Below are 22,967 nucleotides of genomic sequence, written 5' to 3' on the forward strand. Positions count from 1 at the left end.
TAGAAAGACTCTTTTCTGGAAAGGAAAGCATCACTTATAACTGGTGAAAGATTTGCATTACAGCAAGTTCTTAGCTGTCAGCCAACACAGTCATTAGTGTGCCAGAATGAATTTTAAAGCATCACAACATAAATTGTTCTCTTCCAAATCAGGCATCATCGCCTTCATACAAGCCAAGTCAACCTACTTGTTTGAAAACTGCCACATAAGGCCTTTCTAACCTTTTCCTTTCCTGATAGGGGTGGTCCATTATAGTCTACAAAAGCATTAACTGCTGCTGAGTAACAAGGAGTCTACCTTCTCAATTAACAGGTCCAGTTATCTTCAGGATGATAAGCTGAATATTTGGCTAATTCTAACCAGATTGATAACTCCCATCCTCCTTTCTTTTTTGATACCTTCTGCTCTTATTTCTTTCCTTCTTCTGAGTCATTTTCTCTTCTAGAGCCAGCTACTACAGACTTATTGCAGTCAGACATGCTGACAGAGGGCTACTGGCTGACCCTTTCCCATTTCTCTGCTCTAAAACTGTCAGCTGAGGCTCCAGCTCAAATTTGGGCCAGCCTTTCTGTTTGGGGTACCTCATCTCTTCCCACCCCATTCCATCAGATCTCTTTCCTAACTTTGCAGCTCCTAGCCCCTTAGCTATGATTTTTAAAAATTCCTCCTACAACCCCAACTAACCCAGCATAGAAAAATCCTCAGGCCTCTTTCGTTCTTCCATGGCTCAGTTCTGTCCAAGTCTTCTTAGCCCCTTAGACCACATACTACTTTGCTGCTTCCAGTATGGTCCCTTCTGGAGTCCATTATTGCTCAGCCTTTCCTAGTTCACTGATAAGAAGCTTTCATCCCCAACTCAGCCCTTGATATCCAAAGCTTCAACCTAACTTAGCCCCTCAAAGCAACCTTGACCCACATCCTCTTGGGAAGCTTCTTATTTTCAGCCCCAAATAAGGGTCTTTCTTAACCCACATAGTCTCATTTAAGCTGATTTTATATAATGTGCTAGGAGCTTATAATTTAGCCTGATGTTCCTTGAACTTTTTCTATCCTGGGTGTGGTGAGCTGTCATCCAGTTCTGACACTGCTGTGCATCAGTTAAGCACTGTAAGAAGTAATATTCATAAAAGATGGCACCAGGGACCTTTCATCAACAAGGCACATGAATTTGGACTGATTCATGCATATTCTTCCCCCACTTTTTCTAAGAAAGAAGATGCATTTACAAGGTGGTTGGCAGGGTCAGGAAGTGCAGCCAGGGGCTATGGTGACAAAGTTTGCAATTGCTTCAGTAATATAAAGCAGCATCCTATCTAAAGGGTAGAGCTACAGAGTCAGAGAGACAAAGCCAGTTTGCAAAATGCAGCAAGATTATCATTCTGAATCAGAGTAAAATTTTTTCTGAAGAATAAGAAGCTCAACGTTTTTATTTTTTTGTTTTGTTTTGTTTTTGGTAGTATTAGAGGAAGCACTCTACCATCAATCTGCTTCCTAGGACCCTACCACCACCACTTTTTTTTTTTTAAAGGGTTCTTACTGTATTGCTCAGGCTGGCCTCTAATTTCTGGACTCAAGTTGATGCCTCCTAGTGCCTAGGAATACAAGTCTGAGCTACTATGACTGGCTCACTATCCTGCCTAATTTTTCAGAAAATTATTAGTTTACTCCTAATCCATATGGATATAAAAGTCTGAATTCATCCTTAAGAATCCCCAAGGCAGGGTCTGGGAATTTCGCTCAGCGGCACAAGCACTTACTTATCTGGCAAGTGTGAGGTGGTGAGTTCAATCCCAGGTTAAAAAAAAAAATTCCCCCAAACAATATTTTTACCATAAGTACTTATGAGAAACTATTATGTCCACAAATTGTGTGGATAAAACCCAGTCTAAAGTCCAGTGTAAAATTGTGTCTTTCAAGGGAGTGCATGTGTGGCTCAGTTGTAGAACACTCACCAAGCCTGCCTGAGGCCCTGGGTTTGACCCCCGAGCCCCAACTCCCCAAATCAATCGCATGCAACTAGAAGCAAAATAGGTTTTTTGATAGGACAATTTATACTGAGCAATGCTGACTGAGTGTTTGAGAGGACTATTGTCTTAGTGCCTTATTTACATGTGAGAGATAACCTGAGAATTTGGGATACAAAAAAATCACTTTCCCTGATCTTTAGGGCTTATGTGAATCTTTTTGCCAGCCTGCTCTCAGTTTGCTGAAAATACTTTTTTTTTGCTTTAAATAAAGGTGCATTTTTGCTAAAAAAATTTTTTTTTGATTTTTAAAAAAATTTTATTTAAGGAGAAAAAGAAAAAAAAAACAGAAAAAGGGTGTAAGTTATACAGAATTTCAGAAAAAATAAATAGTAGGAAATCACTAGTTAATAGATTACATATTGTCATCTTAGAAATAGTTGATCAAGTTACAAAATTAAAGCATATAAAGTGGACATTCAAACATTGACACTGCAAACAGTTCTGTTCAATGATCCAACAAAACTCAGTAATATGGTTATCTATCTTATACACTTAAATATACATGCAGTTATATCCTTTAGAGCACTTTCTTTTCCTCTCTTTTGTACAATGACAATTACACATTTTGGGTTTTATTACTCCCACAGTGCTTATTACTTTTTTTGAAGAGAGTAAAACCAAATGTGACATAACAAAACAGAGTCAGTCAAATCAAAAGGATGAACATAATACATAATGTAAAAACAAAATACAAGGTGATCAACAATGGTTACCATAATGCCTCTTGCTATCTTAAAAAGAATTGCCTATATCATCGGTTATAATAAAATTGAACAAAATAGTAAAGAACAAAACCAATAAAACCAAATACTTGGAGACATTACAGGACTTCAAAAGAAGATAAATGTCAACCAGAATGGGTGTCATAATGAATCTTATTGTCTTCACAGTTGTTGCCTATAATTTTGAACTTGGTTCTATCAAGCAAAATGGAATAGAGGAAAATCAGTCAGTCAAAACAAGATGGTGAGAGCAATACAGGGTTTCAAATCAAGTTAATAGGAAATCAAAGTGGGTTACTAAAATATATACTGCTATTTTTTATTTATTTTTCCCTAATTAAAAAGATAAAAATAAAAAAGTAATAAAAAAAAGGAGATTGAGATAAAAGAGGGCATAGCAATAAAACAGCGCTGGTCAAAACATAATCATTTAAGCAAAATAAAAGTAGTTACCATAGCATCTCTTTCCTTGAAATCTTTGAGTATAACTTCGTATATTGTAGCATCAAACATATCAAGACAATGTAAAACCATTCAAGAGAATGACAGTATTACAGGGTATTTAGAATCAGCTAACAGAAAATGAACAATGGTTTTTGTATAATCTCCTTGTCTATAAAAGTTTTTGTTTATATTACCACATGTAATAAATTACAACATGTTAAGACCAATGGAGACAGAAGAACAAAAGCTTGATGGGACTTCAAAACAAGATGATATTAACTCAGCACTAGCTATTATGATGTCTTGTTTTATCCAAAATAGCTGTTCCTACCATCCAACCTTCTTTGCCTCATTTCTGTTGAGCTATTTTTCTGTCATTAATTGTCAGTTTGTCTTCTTCATTTTGCTTTCTGCTCCATTCATTGTGGCCTCTCTGCCACTGTTTCTGTAATCTTGGTATTTTTCTTTTTTAGAATATCCTGGAGTATTCTCTGTAGAGTTGAATAGGTGGTTGCAAATTCTCCTAGTTCCTCTTTATCCTGGAAGTACCTTGTTTTTCCATCAATTTCTAGGGACATTGTGCAGGATATATCAATCTTGGCTGGAGGTTATTATTTTTCAAAGCTTGAATTATTTCATGATTTGATGGTTTGTGCCGAGAAGTCTGCTGTAATTCTAATGGGTGTTCCCTTGTAAGTGATCTGTCTCTTATCTCTGATTGCTTTTAATATTCTGTTCTTATATTGGATTTCTGGAATTTTGATTATTATATGCCTGGGTGTAGCTCTGTTTGGGTTGTAGGTGGCTGGGGTCCTGTATGCCTCATACATCTGAGTATATTTACCTTTAGCTAAATTAGGGAAATTCTCCTGGATTATTTCTGTGAATAGACATTGTAGTTCATTTGTTTGTGTCCCTACGTCTTCTTTAATGTTCTTAATTCTTAAGTTATAGATCCTCTTATCATCTTCTAGCCTCTGTATTATTGCTGTTTGTTTCCTTGTTATTTTTAAGAAGTTTTTCATTTCATGCTTCCATGTTACAAATCTGTCCTCCAGTTCAGATAATCTATCCTTAGTTTCTTTCAAGCTGTTATGCCAGCTTTCAATAAGAGTTTTTAGTTTCCTGGTAATCTCTTTGAACTTGCTTCACATATTCTATGTTTTCTCTATATTCTCCATCAAACAATTCTCCCCTTTTTTTGGTCTTCTTCCATTCCACTATGTTTTTTTTCTTGGGCAGTGCTTAGCATTTCTCTAACTATTCTACTTATATCTTGCTTTACTTCATTAAATACTTCACTTTTGAACTTGTGTATGAGGCTCCGGAGATATCGCTTTCTCTATTGGCGCTGTGTCTGATATTGCATGTTTTCTGTCCTCATTCTCCTTTGCATTTACCTTTCCTGGATCAGTGTTCTCAGGATTGGGGACTGAGCACCCTTTCTTGTTGCTCCCTCTTCCCATACTTTTTGTTCCTTTTGTACAAGTGTATATAGGAGGCCCAGTTTCTTTCTTTGTCATTTACAGTTTGTTTGAATTGCTGGCTAGCTGTTCCCGCCCACTGCAGTGTACTAGGGAGACACAGACCTGGGCAGCCTCTGCTGGGCCTGCCCCTCCAGGTCACCTACTGAAGGCTTCACTGCTAGGGTGCACTGCCAGGTGCTGGGACCTGGTTTGGGCTAGCCTACTGAGTGTTAGTCCACAGCGTCACCCAGGCCAAGCGCTTCCCACCAATCCTGCTTGAGAGGGGAACAGGACACTACAGTGTCCTGTTCTGGCTAGTCTGCCCTGTCCTAGAATGTCCTCTGTTGGAGCCTCCTAGTCTATGGAAGGGTCCCCGTTCCTCTCACTCACCGCAGGTCAATGCAGGGCTCCCCGCCAGTCCCGCTCTCAACTCCGTTTGCCGATTCCCACTCTCAGAGCTTTTACACATCTCTCTTCCTGCTGTGCCTATTCAGATGCAGCACCAGTGGCAGGAAATTCAAATTGTGGTTTCCAGAGGTGTGGGTTCCAGCTTCTGCGCTGAGATTTTATCTATTCCGGTTATAGCACCGGGATTGCATTTCCAGTTGGTTTCTCTCAGCTTAGTTCGTTCCTGGGTCGGCAGGGTATATCTCCCCTTGCTTAGGACTCCTCACACCACACCATTCCTGGATTCTAAGCTGGCTATCTCAGAGAGCCTCCATAGCTGCTGTAATCTATCTGCCATGTTCTCCCGGAAGTTTTTCCTAAAAAAATTTTTTTATAAAATGTAGAAGATAATCACTTCTAGTTAGCATAAATAAAAAACACTAAGTAATTACTTTTAATACAGGATATAAAAGTTTCATATTTTTAGTAAATACAGTATTTAGATGACTACTTTGAAGTATTTTGAAATAAAAGACATTTTCCATAGTTTATAAAGATACTTCTAATATGTTAGCATTTTTATCTCAAGTGAATGCTTCAAAGTATATCTTACTGTAGATACTATACCCTTTGAAAATAGAAAAACAGTGTGAATCAATAATTTTTTGTCTTTAATATTCCAAATACCGCTAACCTTTCAGTGAATATGCTTACCGAACTTGGTCAGTCCATTTGATTGCCATTTCCTTGCTCCTTCTTTGCTGGGTAGGTTGGGATCTGTCTCACATGCCAAGGAGTTGTGGATAACAGGATCCTACTCTTGTTTTCACATTGACATTTCTTAAATGACGCAGGTCAAAATCAGTATTCTCAGTCCAGAAACTTTGTGGAGGTGCTGATGATCCTCCTGAATGGTGACTGATATTTCTGACAATCCTGGGCCAGCCTGGGGCACAAAATCTAGGGACTGTCTTTGCAGCCTGAGAGAGTGGTTCCTCAGCAATCTGGAACTGGTGTCCTCAGCACTGAGAGCCAGAAAGGCAGTTGAGGCCAGAACAGAAATGAGAGAATGAATAGAAAGCTCACTATAGTTGATAGCAGGATAGGACAAAGTTCAAGAGATAACAGTAGAACACCACAGTTAAAAACAGTATTTTTGTTGAATCAACATATATTAAATATGCTCTGTAAGCTAGGTGTGGTGGTGCATCCCTGTAATCTCAGCACTTGGGAGGCTGAGGCAGGAGCAATGTTATGAGTTGGAGGCCAACCAGAACTACAGGCCAACCAGAGCTACATAGTGAGTTCAAGGCCAGCCTGAACTACATAGCAAGACTCTGTCTCAAAACAAACAAAACAAACCCTAAAAATGATATAAAACCAAATGTTCTTTGTGTGGTAGAAATACAAATATGAGTGAGAACTCTCTAGGCTTCATAGAATTCATAGGTCACAAAGGAGGCTGATTTCTCCTGCTACCTTTATGGGGTGCCTGGATGTTCTAAGGATTAGATCTGGCAAATTAAAGAAGCCACCTTAGGCCATATAGAACTCCAGAGTCTCCAGATGTCCTAAAAAATCTTGCCTGCATGGATGTGGGAGGACATGGAGTCATATAATAATAGTTCTTGATATCATACCAAAAAATAAGAGGTCTGAGAGAATTTTAGTACTTGGCGCTTGGCCATTCCCTCTTCTTGTCTGACGAACTAGGCTTAGATGAAAATTTGAGTGAAAGTAGTTGGGAGATGGACAGGATTGCAAGAGAGTTATAAGAAAATAAAATTGCCTTGACAATTGCATTTCCACAGAATTATCTAATTGCATAAGACTTAAAAAGTCCCTCGGAAATGATAACTTGAAGGAATTACTCAGACTGTGTCTAATTAGTGGCTCTAAATCTTTGTTCACTATGATTGGTATGTATTCCTTCAGTCTGAACACAAATCCATTCATCTTTAAGGAAATCCTGTGCCAGTACCTGTTCTAGTTTCCTTGATAAACTGTAGACTATTTTCCTAAACAGTAATCATTTTGGGACAAAATGAAGCAAATTGTTTATTGTCTGTGTGACTATTATATACTGCTCTATCTCTAGTCAGAGCAATCAGGCAAGAGAAAGACATAAAAGGGATATTGAAAAGAAGAAATCAAACTGTCTTTATTCTCAGACAACAAGATCCTTTATGGAGAAGACCAAAGTTAACACCAAAATAATCCTAGAGCTAATAAACAAATTCAGCAAGGTACCAGCATACAAATCCAACACTCAAAAATCAGTGCTCTTGTACTTCAATAATGAACCCACTGAGAAAGAAATTAGGAAAATAATACAATTCTCAGTAGCTTCAAGAAACATTAAATACTTAGTAATGAACCTAATATAGGAAGTAAATACCTCTTTAAGGAAAACTATAGTGTACTGAAAAAGGAGATTGGAGAGGACATTCAAAAGTGGAAAGACATCCCAGTTCCCAGACAGGCAGAACCAACATTGTTAAAATAGTAGCCATACTTCAAAAACTGATACGTAGATTTAACGCAATCCCAATGAAAATAACAATAGCATTGCCCATAGAACTTAGGATAGTTTAGAAAACTACCTTAAAATCCATATGGAACCTAGAAGAGACCCAGAATAGTAAAAATAATCCTGGGCAGAAAGAACAAAGCAGGAATTGGGCATCGTGGCAAACACTTGTAATTCTAGCACCAAGAAGATTGAGGCAGGAGAATCTCTGTGAGCCCACGATTACCAACCTGAACCACACAGAAACAAAAACAAGCAAAACAAAACCAACCAAAAAAGGGAAAACACAAGCAAGAGGCATCACAATCCTGGTTTTCAAGTTATACTACTAAGATGCCAAAGATACAGTAATAAAAACAGCTAGTAATGGTGCAAAAATACACATGTGGATCAATGGATCAGAACAGAACATGAAAGAAAACAACTACGGCCTCGTTCAGCCACCTGATCTTTGACAAAGGGGCCAAAAACATATATTGGAAAAACAGCCTTTTTAACAAGTGGTGCTGGATAAAGTAGTTACCCATATGCAGAAGATTGAAGCTAGACCCATATCTCTCACCATGTACTAAACTAAAATAAAAATAGATCAAATATCTAAATATTAAAACAAACCCTTAATCTGCTGGTAGATAAAACAGGTAAAACTTTTGACGTCATAGGCATAGGTATGAACTTTTTAAACAGCGCTCCAATTGCACAAGAAATAATACCAAGAATCAACAAATGGGGTTATAACAAATTTAAAAACTTCTGCACAGCAAAGGAAACAACTGCCAGAAACAACTTTTTCTACAGAACTGCAAAAAAAAAAAAAAAAAAAAATTTGCCAGCTGCCTTTTTTCCAGAAGAATAATATCTAGAATATATAAAAAGCAAAAATTTCTTATCTCCAAAATAAAAGACACAGTTATAAAATTGGCAACTGGGTAGTCAGGGTTTGTGCAGAGAACAATTAGAATCAGGACATGGAATTTATAATATTATTTTATGATGGTTACCCAGAGTAAAACACAAGAAAGTACAGGAAATCTATCCACAACAGTAAAGACCTGGAATATTCAGCCAAGGGCCTGGATCCCACAGCAATGTCCTGCATGAGTCCAGACAAAAACCTAGAGCCCATGACAGTGTCTCCCACGAGTCCAACTGAAGGTGTAGAGCCCACAAGGAGGATTCACACTAGTCTCCTTTACCGATCCATGCTGGGAAGGCCCAAAGGTCAGCGGTGAAAGCCAGAAAGTCCATGCCAGTGGGGTGAAGGAGCTGTGCTGATAGGTTGAGGGCTCTATGCTGGATCTGGAGCCTAGATGTCACACTCACAACAAAGACCAGGGCTGTCCTGAAAAGCACCACAGCCATCCTCAGTGACACGGAGGCCCCAAGCTCCTCTGATGACAAGCACAGTCGAGTACATGCCAGGAAGCCAGTGTGAGGAGTTCATCCTGGAGACCAAGCAGCACACATCTTCCTCTCCGGATCCAGGAAGCAATGCTCGATGTGAGGACCAAAGCTTCTCCAGCGGAACCAGTGGCTCAAACAACAACTTGTAGGAAAATCCACAATGCTCCAATGCAATAATGCATTAATGCCTTCCTTCTCCTTCTCCACATCTCTATTTATGCTGGCAACTTTCCTCAGGTGGAACATCTAAGCTCAGCACCATGCTGATATAATCCAGCTGGCATTAAGTTGACCACTAGTTCTTAATCCAAAACAGCAACTAAACTGAATAGCTATTTCTCAGGAGAAGCAGTACAAATGGCCAGTAAGTATATGAAAAAATGTTCAGTATCTCTGACCATTAGATAATTGCAAAACAAAACAACACTGAAATTCCATCTTACTCTAGAAAAAATAACTATCACCAAGAAATCAAATAATAAATGCTGACAAGGTTGTGGGGTAAAGAAACATTTTTACATTGTTGATGGGAATATAAGCTAGTATAACCACTATGGAGATCAATATAGAGAGTCCTTAAGAGAAGAAAAGAAAGTGCTCTAAAGGATACTGCAAGTGTGTTTAGGTGTGTAAGATAGATGACAATATTACTAAGTTTTTGTTGGATAATTGAATACAACTGTTTGCAATCTCACTGTTTGAATGTCCACTTTGTATGTTTTAATTTTGTAATTTGAACAACTATTTCTAAGATGACAATATGTAATCTATTAACTAGAGATTTCTTACTGTTTATTTTTTTTGAAATTCTGTATCACTTGTACCTATTTACTGTTTTATTTTTTTCTTTAAATAAAATTAAAAAATATGGAGAGTCCTCAAAAAACTAAAAATAGAAATTCTATTCAACCCAGTATTTTCTTAGTATTTTCCCCAAAGACTTAAATACATTATATTACAGTAACACATGCATATCTATGTTTACAGCCACACAACTCATATAATAGCTAAGTCTTGGGATTGACCTATGTGTCTGCCAGCAGGTGAGTGCATAAAAATGTGGTATTGATGCACAAAGGACTACTACTATGCCATAAAGAAAGATAAACTTGAATCATTTATGGGAAAATGGATGCACCCTGAGACAATAATATTATAAATTACGTAAAAGTTTAATTATTGCAAAATAAAAAATTATAAGAAGCAGCAGAGAAGTCTTTTGCAAATGGAAGGGGACTAAGAGATGGAGGGAAGGGAAAGAGAGGAAGAAGGAGGGGAATGTAAAAAGAATTATGATATGTTATGTGTATGTACTAACTCCCTACAGTGAAGGCAGTCGTTAGTATTGCAAGCATATATTAATAAAAATTTAAAAATTTAAATACACTGTCCTGTCTCCTCAAGAAAAGTTTATAGCAATTTAAGGCTATTAGATTTCATTTATATTATCTTCAGCTAATCATTAGACAGGCATTATGAATGAATACTCATAAATTTCAAAATATTAAACATTTACTGACATTTACATTAAAATAATATTCTTTAAAATATTTCTAATCTAAAATATATATCAATTTCTAAATTATATGTTTAGGAAATGTTCTTGTAATAGGAACAGAGCAGAGAGAAAAATAAGCACTTCTGCAATGCCAGTGGCAAAATCTGCATGGTATTTGACTAACAGCAAGGAATCAAGCTAGTATTTATTGAGCACCTGCTGTGTGCCAAGGCCTGTGGTTGGTATTCCTTTCAGAGCTAGCAGTGTAGCTCAGAGGTAGAGCACTTGCCTAGCATGCATGAAGCCCTGGGTTCAGTCTATAGCACTGCAAAAAACAAAGCAAAACAACAACAATGATTAGCTATTTCAAAAGATCTCAGGCTAGCATGTCAGCAAATCGTTTCTATTTCAGGATAAACTCATCTATCCTTGTGACTTGGCTCACATTTTTGTGGACTCTTCCAACATTTCTAGATATTTAAGATGGCCAAAAATTCTTTTCTAAAGAAAAATCATGGGTTTTCATGTAGGCAGTTTTGTCTATACTAATCATGTGGGTCTTCTGTCTGTAACACATCTAGCTTATAGATATTCACAGAATGATGGTATAAAATTACCACAGACATGATGAATTAAAACAAAAAAGCTAACAGTGATACATGCATGCCCCAGTTTATGGCAGCATAATTCACAGTAGCTAAATCTTGGAAGTGGTCTATATGTCTGTCAATAGGTGAATGGATAAAGAAAATATATTTATACACAATGGAGTGTACTCTGCCATTAAGAAGGATAAAATTCAGTCCTTAGTATGAAAATGGGTGCATCTTGAGTCCATAATGTTAAGTGAGGTAAGTAAGACATATGAGTTTAAATATCACATGGTTTCTCCTATATGAAGAATTCAGTATATAAAGTACAAAATAGGGTGGGGATTCAGTTCAGTGGCATAAATTCCTGCCTGGCAAGTGCAAGGTCATGAGTTCAATCCCTGGTAACAAAACAAAACAAAATAAAACAAAATGAAGTGCAAAATATAAAAAGGAAAATGTTATTATAAGCCAGGATGTTCAATGTATTTAAAAATGTACCCTGGTTTAGTATATTGTTTAGTGTGTTTTATATAATTTTTGGCCTGTTGTTAGTCTGGCTGTTAATCTGTTATTATAATTAACTTGACAAAGACTTATAAAACAAATAAATAAATCTGATACTGGCAATAAAAATATTTTAAAATGGGTGGAGAGTAGGGGAAAAAAGAACTGAGATTTGGTATCTGTATGAATCAATTCCCCATAATGAGTGCAATTTTACATACTGTAAACATGTACTAATAAAAATTTTTTAAAAAGAAAATGTAGTGTTTATATATAATGGAGTACTCTGCTGTAAAGAAAAGTTAAACTTGACTCATTTGTAAGAAAATGGAGGCACTTTGAGAAAATAGCTTTTTTTTCTTCTCTTGGATTTTATTGGTACACTTTAGATATACATTCATCATAGATAATTTGTGTCTGTACATGATATAACTTGATTCTTTTATTTTCCCATTCCTTTACACTCTTTTTAATCTCTCCTCCCCATTAATAAAAAGCTTTGTTCCCATTTTTGCCTTCTTTCCTCATTTTTTTACTCCTCCCAATTCCCCTCATCATTTGAACATTTTTTCCCTATTTCACAATCTTATATACATTTTGGTCCTTATTTTCACTTTTGGCTTCTCACACTAGAGAAACAGTGCAGTATTTATATGTGTGTCTGATTCATTATTGAAACCATAATGGTAAGTGAAATAAATCAGACACACCCAAGCTTAAATATTGCATGATTTATTTTCTATGAGAAATCTAAAATATAAATAAAGAGAAAAATAAAAGAGATAGTAAGTAGGAAGATAGATCTTATTCAAAAGGAAGGAGATCAAGAGATGAGGGGAAGGGAGAGGAAGGAGTTGAAGAAACAATTAAGATGTATGAAATAGATGCACTAACTTTCCACAAAGAATGTAACCATTATGTCCTGAAAACACATACGAATAAAAATGCAAATTTATTATCTTGTGGTTTTGGTCAGAGGTCCGCCGGGTCTGGCATGGTTATCACAGAGTGTAGTCCTTTCTGGAGGCTCTAGTGAAGAATACATTTCCATTCTCAGCTTCTAAAGACTTCCTACATACCATGTCTCTTGGTTTCCTTCTACTTTCATTGCCAGCTGTGGCAGGTTGAGTCCTTATACTGCATTACTCTGCCTTTATGCGTAATGTGCTCTGACTTTTCTGTCACCATCTTTGACTTTTGTAGATCCTTATGATTCCATTGGACCACACCAGATAGTCCAGGAGGGTCTCCCTATTTTAAGGTCAGCTAATTAGCAGCCAGTTCCATCTGCAGCCTTCATTCATGTTAGTCTTACACAGTATATTAACACATTTGGAAATTAGGTTGTAGATAACCAGTTGAGTGTGGGTGTTCTCCTACTATGGATGTCTACATGGTAGTATAGTGGAGAAGAGCTCAATCTTTGGAATAACTTAGACTTGAATCTTGGCTCTACCACCATGTATTCTGTCATCCATTACCTGTCAAGTCGTTCACTCTACTAGAACCTATCTCTGCACCTATAGAATAGGGATTACAGGGCTGGGATGTAGCTGATTGTTAGGGTGTTGGTCTAACCATCATGCATGATTCTTGATTCAGCCTCCACTACTAGAGGAGAAAGAAAAGAAATGGAAGAAAAGGGGATTACAAAGCATATATCATTGAGTTATTTTGATCTCTAAATAAGAAAATAAAGTTCTTAGTACATGCTTGGCATACAGCAAGTGCTAAGAAAACATGGTTACTATTATAATTAGAACACCTAGAGCCATATTCAGAGGACAGGGATGTAAAAAGAATTGAGATCTGTGGGGCTGGGGATTTAGCTCAGTGGCATAAGCGCCTGCCTTGTAAGCAAGCAGTCTTGAGTTCGATCTCTGGTACCGATAAAAAGGAAAAAGACCAAAAAAAAAAAAAAAAAAAAAAAAAGAATTGAGATCTGTTGTGTATCTGTACCACCTGCCACAATGAATGTAATCCTTGTGCACTGCAAACATGACTAATAAAAATAAAAATTTAAAAGAAAAAGAACATATCCTTGGTGCTTGAAACATCTGTACTTGATATTTTCTGTGGTTTCATTTTTATTTTAATTGTAATTGAATGATTGCCTCAGATCCTTCCCAAACCAGTGTATTGATCTTAAATACACAAAACATGAATGAAGGTGTACTTTAGTTCACTTTGAATTTCAGCCAGTTTTTCTCTGTTGATAACATCTGAATGGAGGATATATAGGCAAACTTGAATACTCTTGAATAAATCAGTCAAGACTATTTTACAGTCTTTCTCTGGCCATGAAAAATGTCTCCATTTACATTCTTAAAGAAGAACTACGAGATTATCATCCACTGATTTCCACATATGCTTTCCTTGTGATAGTTAGGATCTATCTCTACATAAGGGATTGGTGGAGTTAGCTGATATACTCACCTTTCAGCTCTCACAACACAAGGCCGAAGTTGTTGCATTCAGAGCCCATTGTTGGATTTATATTACCTTGCCATCAAAATCGTTATTATAGGGCTGGAGATGTAACTCAATGGTAGAGGGCTCGCTCAACATGCACAGGTCTTGGCTATGATCCAAGCACCCTCCCCCTGAATATTTCAGAATATTTAATGACATGGAAAAATGCTTATGGTATGTTTTAAGTGAGAAAGTTGTAAAACAGCATGTAATGTTCCATACCATTTGTGAAAAGAATAATTCCTAGAAGGTTCAGTTTTGATCTCTAGGTGATAGCATTATAAGCGATTTTTAAATTTTCTTTGCCCACATTGCTAAATTTTCTATAATAATGGTATATTGCTTTTTAAATAGGAATAGACAAATGCTATTTTTCAAATTTAGACATCAGATGGGCTATACTAGCTTGTTTTAGTATAGCTTGTAAGTGTACTGATGTTGACACCTAAGTGTACACTCAGAAGCAGAACTCTGGCAACTGAAGTTCAGCCTGTAGATGCTATAAAATACGCACATCAATGTCCTTTATAATTGATTGAGAATGATTTAATATGGAAAACACATCCAGCGACTTCAGAAACAGTTCAGTTGTGCTTGAAGAACTTAACAGCAAAATCTGGAAGACCTAACAGAAATCATAGTACCAGAGTTAGAGAAGCTAAACATATAATTCTTAATAGCCAAATTATATAATGTGAGGCTTTATTATGGAAATATTATTAAGGATCTAAAGTGTGTTAATGAGTAAGGTTCTTTGTTTGAGTTGCTAGCCATTATAATCCATTTATTTACATTACTTATATTTTGTTGTTACTTAAATTTGCTTCATTTAACTAAATGGTCCAAGGATTCAACAAATGTTTTTGAACACCTATCTCATGCCAAGTAATGTGCTATGTGCTGAAAAATATAAAAATTAAAAATATGTGGTCTCTGCTGTTGACAGAAAGACAAAAAGACAGTTATAAGTCAATATGATAAATTCTGTATTCATATGATAGCAGTTGGTCAGGGCATCTACTCAGATTGGGATGGGGATGGGTCTGTGCAACCTTTGGAAATGATATTTAATGTGAAGATTGAGTAGGAATTAATTAGATGAAAAGGGGCAGGAAAAGAATATATCTATAAAGAAAGAATAGAATATGCAAATATCCAGAAAAGTGAAAGAGCTTGACATATTCCAAAAATTCTCAGTAGAATGGCATAGGCAGAGTTTTTGTGGATGTAGAAGACATCCACAAAATGAGGGATATCTGATGAGGGATAATCTGATGCATCAATTTGGCTGCTCAAACATTATTCTGGATATTTCTGTGATGGCGTTGTAGGTGAGACATTTAAATCAGTGGTCTTTGAGCAAAGAAGATTGCCCAGTATTGTATAGGAGGGCATCATCCAACTGGTTGAAGACCTGAACAGAACCGAGAACTGAACTCCTCCAGCAAGTGGGGGAATAGTGCTGCAGACAACTTTTGGATTTGAGCTGCAACACTGGCTCTTTGTTTGGCTCTGTGAATTGCTTTCCACCATACAAATTTAGGAATTCTAGCTTCCATGATTATGTGAGTTCCTTAAGATACTCCCTCCTATTCTGTTCTTCCACAGAACCCCAACTAATCTTTATCCGAACACTTTTACCACTTTATGGGTCAATCTATTAACTATCAGATTTATCTGTTAACTACCAGTTACCAAGTTTTGGATGAAGTCACCAGACTTATTACCAAATGCCTTGTGCCTCAAATACTCCAAGAGGGTTGTCCTAACGACTTATATCAAAACAGTGGGTGAAAATACTGGTTTTAGGCTTATCATACTGAATCATGCTCATTGTTCAAGCAAACACTGGACTACATATACTTTTAATTCAACTGTGTCCAGCTTTAAAATTCATAGTCCCTGCTGCTCTTAGTTTAAATAGTTGTAGAAGCCTCCTAGTTTCAGTGGGAAAGAACACAGACCCCACTTCTCAAGTGTCAAACATTTAAAAATCCTAATGCTGTAGTATGGGAGATACAAGATTACTGATTGTCTTTGGGAAATACTATCGGTCACAGGGATAATATTATCATCAATGGAGTTTGGGTCTTAGAAGAATATTGTACTTTTTCCTTTTAGGGAAAGCGAGAGAAATGTCCTCCCTTAAAGCTGACTGAGATTGAAGGTTACCAAATCATTACTTGCAACAATTGCGTGTACCCTCTAGTTTCCCACTTGGAAGTCTGCCTAGAACTGTGGTGGTGAACCTATGGCACACATGCCATAACAGGCTGTTCGTTGCCACTGAAAGCTCTAAAAGATTTGTGATCACTGGCCTAGAGAGTAGCTAGAATATGTTGAATAGAGAGACAAAGACAGTAGGCAAAGAGAGAATTCTAAGAACTATCACAATCACAATCAGGGCTCAATCTCAAACCTAGAGGCAATAGGAGTTTTATTATAAGGAAACCGCTCTTGCCATCATGGAGCTAGATAAGGAGGCGTGAAGCCTGTAGGCAGGTAGTCAGGAAGACATTAAGAGCAAGCTGGAAACCCATGAGCACAGGCTGAAGCTCCTTGTCCATGAACAATAAGGAAAGGTAGACTGTGAGCAGGCTGGACCACCACGGGGTCAAACATTTGGAGTTTTGAATTTAAGAAAGACTGAATTCCCCTTTTAAAGAGCTTGCATTACCAGGTCAGGCCCACATTCCTACTTGTAACACATTTGTAAAATCCTTTCACAGCAGCACTTAAATTAGTGTTTGATTAGATAACTAGTTTTGACTAGAGACTGTAGTTCAGCCTACCTAAGTTTATATATCAAGAAGCCACATTTAGAAGCAGCCAGTGTGTGATATATGTGTGCTTTTCCTTCCCAACCTGCCCCCACCACACCAATATAATAGGGGAGCTAAGCCTAGAAGAGGGGGTACAAGCATCCAAAAGATCAGATCCCTTTCTCACATCTTCAGAGAGAGATGCTAGAGTGAACTGGAGAAGGAGTGCAACAGAAGACCACTTCTCCTTTCTTTCTGCTCATGTGCTGGAGTTATACATCTGACTTGCAGTGGAAAGGAGAAAACTTTGAATGAATACAAGGTAAAAATTTAATGAATGGCAACAAGTGGGCAGTCATGAGATTTAATAAAGATATCAATGAGATAATTACTGCTGAGCAAGGAAAAGAGACGACACAGTGAATTTGGGTTCAGTAACTTAGAACAAAACTTGACTGGGTAAAGCCAACCAAATAACAAAAAGATTGACTTGTGAAAACATTAGAAGAACTACTGAAGCTGTTTAAAGAGAAAAACAAACAATTGGCTTGAATCCACGTGTGGTGGCACACATCTGTAACTCCAGCACTTGAAAGGTGAAAGCACAAGTACTGCCGTGAATTCAAGGCCAGCCTACGCTACATAGTCCAAGTCCTACATATACAGCAACGTGCTATCTTAAAAAAACAAATAGAAGAACAATTGGCTGGAGACATCAGTGAAGTCTTACTTCTAAAGACGGAATTTGGGCTGGGTGTAGTGGTGCACACCTGTAATCCCACCTGTAATCAGCACTTCGGAGGCCAGACAGGAGAATCAACTTGAGTTTGAGGCCAGCCTGGGCTACATAATGAGTTTAAGGACAGTCTGAACTACATAGTGAGACCCTATTTTTTTTAAAAAAGGGGATTAAGGTTTAAAAGATAAGCAATATTTAAAAAGTTGGAACAGAGGGGAAGATAATGAGATGAAGGCTTGGAGAAAAATGAAATGTACATGCAGAGAATGAGATCAGGGAGGATTCTGGACTGGTCGGTGAGAGCTAAGTATGTGTGTTAAGGAGCTAAGTATGGATATGAACCATACTATGTTGATAGGCAGGAACCAAGACCCAAAGATACAGCTGAAATTTGATTAGGTAGAAAGTATAACTGTAGTGAACTCTAGGTTCTTCAATGCAGAAAGATTAAGGTAAGGTTTTTTGTTTTGAATACATTGTAAAGACACTAATACGGCAGTGGGATAATGTAGGTGGTTTTTGAGAATTATGATTCAAGGGAACTAGTTAGGGAGACTAGTTGCAGAATTCTAGATAGGAATTCAGAATAACTTGATCCAGAGGTACAATAACTTGATAATAAAGGTACAATAGAATTGGAGAAGAAAAGCAAAATCTGAAAAATATTTCAAAGACAAAAACAGTAAGATTGATGAACAAATAAGAGTGTGATGGCAGAAAGGATAATTCAGAGTATTCCTTGATTTCTACCTTGTGGAACTAAAAAATGATGCTATCACAAATATAAATGGGGAAGCTAGGAAAAGCTATTTGGGAAAGCAAATTTGGGGTTACCAAAGCCAAAAATATGATTGGAAGTGGAAATGTCTTAAGAAGGCCAAAGACTAGTTAGATTAGCCTGAGGCGGTTGTGCTAGGAGGGAGCATGGTAAGAAACCTAAGGGTTCGCAGGCACTGGTGATGTTTCTCATGGGTTTTTCCAGCTGAACAGGATGCCTTTTAGAGGAGAAAAGAGTAAATAGTCTTGAACAGTTGGCTGTCCAGATGGTGTCGAAGAACAGAATTGGATTTGATTTCTGGGCCATGAGATTCTGAAACTGATGAGTTTTGGAAAGGAACCAGGAAGTCAGAGGGGAAAAAAAGATTCTCTCTCTCTCTCTCTCTCTCTCTCTCTCTCTCTCTCTCTCTCTCTCTCTCTCTCCTCCCTTTCCCTCCACCTCTCCATCCCCTTCCCCTACTCCTCTCCATCTCCCTCTCCTTTCTCCTTCTGTGTCTTCCTCTCCCTTTTTCCTTCCTTTCTTCCCTCCCCATCTTCCTCTTCCATTCCCTCCCCCTTCTCTTGATCCTCTTTTTTCCCCTCCTTTCCTTTTCTTTTAGGGTAAAGGGGAGAATGGAGAAGGAAATTAAAAAATTGCTCAAAGAAGAAAGGAAGGAAAGATAGATAACTGAGTGAATAAACAGTCTAAAAGGAAGAATAACATTGTAAAAGCTGGACAATGGGTCAAAATGGTGAAAGAAAACCAAATTTATTGATAACATTTGTTGAAAGTTTACTATATGCTACACTGTGGCAAATTCTTTACAAGTATTATTTCTTTAATCCTTAAAAAAATGAGTTTTTTTAAGCTTAAAAAAAAGCTTTAAAAAAGCTCATTATTTTCCTACTCAACAAACTGTGGTACACATCTTTCCAATTCATCGTCTACATTGCCATTTTTAATTAATGCGTATCGTATTATTCTATTGTAAGATGGCTAGTTGTAGTAAGCCACAGTGATCTCCTTTGTGCATATGTGTTCCCTACACTTTTGATTAAGTAACAGATACATATTTAATTTTAAGTAATATCATGATTCAGAAATGAAATATGAAAAGGTTATATATATATTTCAAAAAGGTTTTTTCCATTCCTATTGCGTTAGTTTCTGTTGTATCTTTCCATCCATAATTTTTTTGTTATAAAAGCAAATGTAAATATGAATTCTTATTTTCTCCTCTTTGTTTTCATACAAATGTAAAAAGCATTTCATGATAATCTTTTAGGATAAAAATTATAAATGTGATATTGCTGAATAAAGGGTAGTTTCTAGTTAAAAACTTAACATGTATTGCCCAACTGCTTATCAAGAAATGTGTATAATTTATATTGTCACCAACAATGTATATGTTACTAAATTAATTTTATTTCCTAATTTCATTTTATAAGATGTTATAAGAAACTACAGTGAATGTTTAAATTTTTAAAAAATTATTACACTAAGACACATTTCCATTAATACTCTTTTGCTTTGATCATGTTTATCCCATCATTTTTGCCACTTTTAAAAGAAGTTCTGGAAATCTTCCTTAGTGAGCATGTTTTCATGGCTGCCTCAATATCCTGAATCAATTCAAAATATCTACAGCAATTTCAATCAAATAAAAACATCACTCTGCGTCTTCATCCACCTTTTTCACCAGATCTGGCCTTGGAGGACTTCTGGATCTTTCCCAAAGTCAAAATTACCATGAAAGGTAAATGTTTTGAAGTGATTTAGGAGATCAATGCAGCCATGACAGTGAAACTAAAGATACAAAAGAGGGCTTTCAGAACTCCTTTAGAAAGTGGTAAGAACAGTAAGGTTGTGAAATAAGGAGTATTTTGAGAGTGATTAATATCAATATGCCTTTTACTGTGAAATATTTTAAATGCAAAGATTCACTGTATATTTTGGTCATACTTCATATACTTAAAAATGTAGGGACAGGGATACAGATCATTGGTACAGTGCCTGCCTGGCAAGCACAAGATCCTGAGTTCAGTTGCTTGTACAAAAAAAAAAGTATGGAGCACAGAGTTAAATGTCTTAAAATAATGATAATTTGTAATAGGATGTATATTTAGGTTTCATACAGAATTGATACAAAAGACTTTGGACTTATTCACTTATAATTTGTAATGTTGACAAATAGATCCAGGTAAAAAGAAAAGTTTGAGCCAAGTTCTATATTGTTTCTTTCTTTTTTTTGAATAGAGGGATAGGTAGGAATGCAAAGGTGGAAATATACCAGTATGTTATGTAAAGATGGGAAATAGAGTTAAACAAGATAAAGGATAAGCAGAATGAGAAGCTGGAATGGATTTAAAGGAAGTGAAAAGGGGTAGACAATTCCAGTGGGCTCCATACATATTTCTTCCTGTTACATTTTTCCAAGACTTCTATTACAATCTCTGCCTCCTATCATTGAATTGGTGCATAGTATTATAATAGAAATTAATTTTTCAATGGAATTAATATGTACATTTGTCTTTTTTTAATAGAGTTGATTATCTGAAGAAATGGATACTTCTCCATCCAAAAAATATCCAGTTAAAAAACGGGTGAAAATACATCCTAACACTGTGATGGTAAAATATACTTCTCATTACCCCCAGCCTGGGGATGATGGATATGAAGAAATTAATGAAGACTATGGGAATTTCATGGAAGAAAATCCAAAGAAAGGTCTGCTGAGTGAAATGAAAAGAAAAGGAAGAACTTTCTTTGGAACCATGGATACTCATCCTCCAACAAAGGAAGAGTCAATGCCCAATGAGATTGGACAATTCCAAAGCTTTACAGAAAAAAATATTTTTCAGTCCCGAAAAATGTGGATAGTGCTGTTTGGATCTGCTTTGGCTCATGGATGTGTAGCTCTTATCACTAGGCTTGTTTCTGATCGTTCTAAAGTTCCATCTTTAGAACTGATTTTTATCCGTTCTGTCTTACAGGTCTTATCTGTGTTAGTTGTGTGTTACTATCAGGAGGCTCCCTTTGGGCCCAGGGGATACAGATTACGACTTTTCTTTTATGGCGTATGCAATGTTATTTCTATCACTTGTGCTTATACATCATTTTCAATCGTCCCCCCCAGCAATGGGACCACTATGTGGAGAGCCACAACCACAGTTTTTAGTGCCATTTTGGCATTTTTACTCGTAGATGAGAAAATGGCTTATGTTGACATGGCTACAGTTGTTTGTAGCATCTTGGGTGTTTGTCTCGTCATGATCCCCAACATTGTTGATGAAGACAATTCTTTGTTAAATGCCTGGAAAGAAGCCTTTGGGTACACTATGACTGTGATGGCAGGACTGACTACTGCTCTTTCTATGATAGTGTACAGATCCATCAGGGAGAAGATCAGCATGTGGACTGCTCTGTTTACCTTTGGTTGGACTGGGACAATCTGGGGAGTATCAACTATGTTTGTTCTTCAAGAACCCATCATCCCATTAGATGGAGAAACATGGAGTTATCTTATTGCTATATGCATTTGTTCTACTGTAGCATTCTTAGGAGTTTATTATGCCTTGGACAAATTCCATCCAGCTTTGGTCAGCACAGTACAACATCTGGAGATTGTTGTAGCTATGGTCTTGCAGCTTCTAGTATTACACATATTTCCTAGTGTCTATGATGTCTTTGGAGGGGTAATCATTATGATTAGTGTATTTGTCCTTGCTGGCTATAAACTTTACTGGAGGAATTTAAGAAGGCAGGATTACCAGGAAATATTAGACTCTCCCATTAAATGAATCCCTGGTAATTATTGTCTTGTTCAGTTATTGAATATGTACACTGCCATTTTTATGTTTACCTATAAATGTCTTTGTGTTATATAATTGACAGAGTGCTATGTAATATATAATTAATTTATGCAGATACAGAAAATTTATTCTAGTATAATATATTCAAATACAAATATTAAATATGTGAAATATCTCATCAAATTGGTGTCTTTACGGTTATTAACAAAAGGTTATTATGGTAAATGTCCATCACTAAAGAACACAAAACTTAAGTAAGTATGGTGATACCTGTAACTCCAGCACTCTGGGAGGCTGAGGCAGGAGAACCACAAGTTTGAGCCTAGCCTGGGCAACTTAGTGACTCTCGTAATTTAACAAAAAAATAAAAGGGCAATGGCGGTGGTGGTGGAGATGTAGCTCAGTTCATTGGCCTTGGGTTCAACCCTCTATACTGGAAAAAAAAACCATCACTATCAATAGCAAAACAATGATCAGAAACCCCAAACAACAAGAAAATCCATAAGAGATGGAGAAGTAACCTTTTTCAGATGGAACTTCTGTGGTTCAAAAATTCCAAAATTTAATAAATGCTAATGGCAGTGTCACACAAATTTTTAAGAAAAATTATTCAATATTTAAAAGTCTTCATTTGTGAACAGTACACAATTGACTAAAATGTTAAACACTGATTCCCTGTTTGGCCATCTACTTGCACTAGAAACTAGAGGTGACAGAGGTGGTAAAGTAGCTTCAGTGCAGGCAAGAAAGAAGAAACAAAAGAAGCAGGTTGATTTTTCAATGACAATGGGTCTAATGTTAGAACACGAAATTGGTCTTCCCCTTGCTAGACTCATATTAAGCAACACTT

At 36.7% G+C, this 22,967-nt stretch overlaps 1 protein-coding gene across 1 annotated transcript in view; it reads left to right on the forward strand.

Moving 5' to 3' along the window:
* The window catches only part of Slc35g2 (solute carrier family 35 member G2), a 29,931-nt gene extending 7,631 nt beyond the window's left edge, over window positions 1–22,300 (forward strand). The window contains exon 2 of the mRNA XM_003476737.5: window positions 20,849–22,300. Coding sequence (XP_003476785.1) covers window positions 20,867–22,105 — 1,239 coding nt within the window. The 5' untranslated portion in view covers window positions 20,849–20,866 and the 3' untranslated portion in view covers window positions 22,106–22,300. The remainder of the gene's footprint in view (window positions 1–20,848) is intronic.
* The last annotated feature ends 667 nt before the right edge of the window (window positions 22,301–22,967 follow it).

Source organism: Cavia porcellus, unplaced genomic scaffold (assembly GCF_034190915.1).
Source record: "Cavia porcellus strain 051 isolate PalLab524CR breed Dunkin Hartley unplaced genomic scaffold, mCavPor4.1 scaffold_5, whole genome shotgun sequence".
Lineage (NCBI taxonomy): Eukaryota > Metazoa > Chordata > Mammalia > Rodentia > Caviidae > Cavia > Cavia porcellus.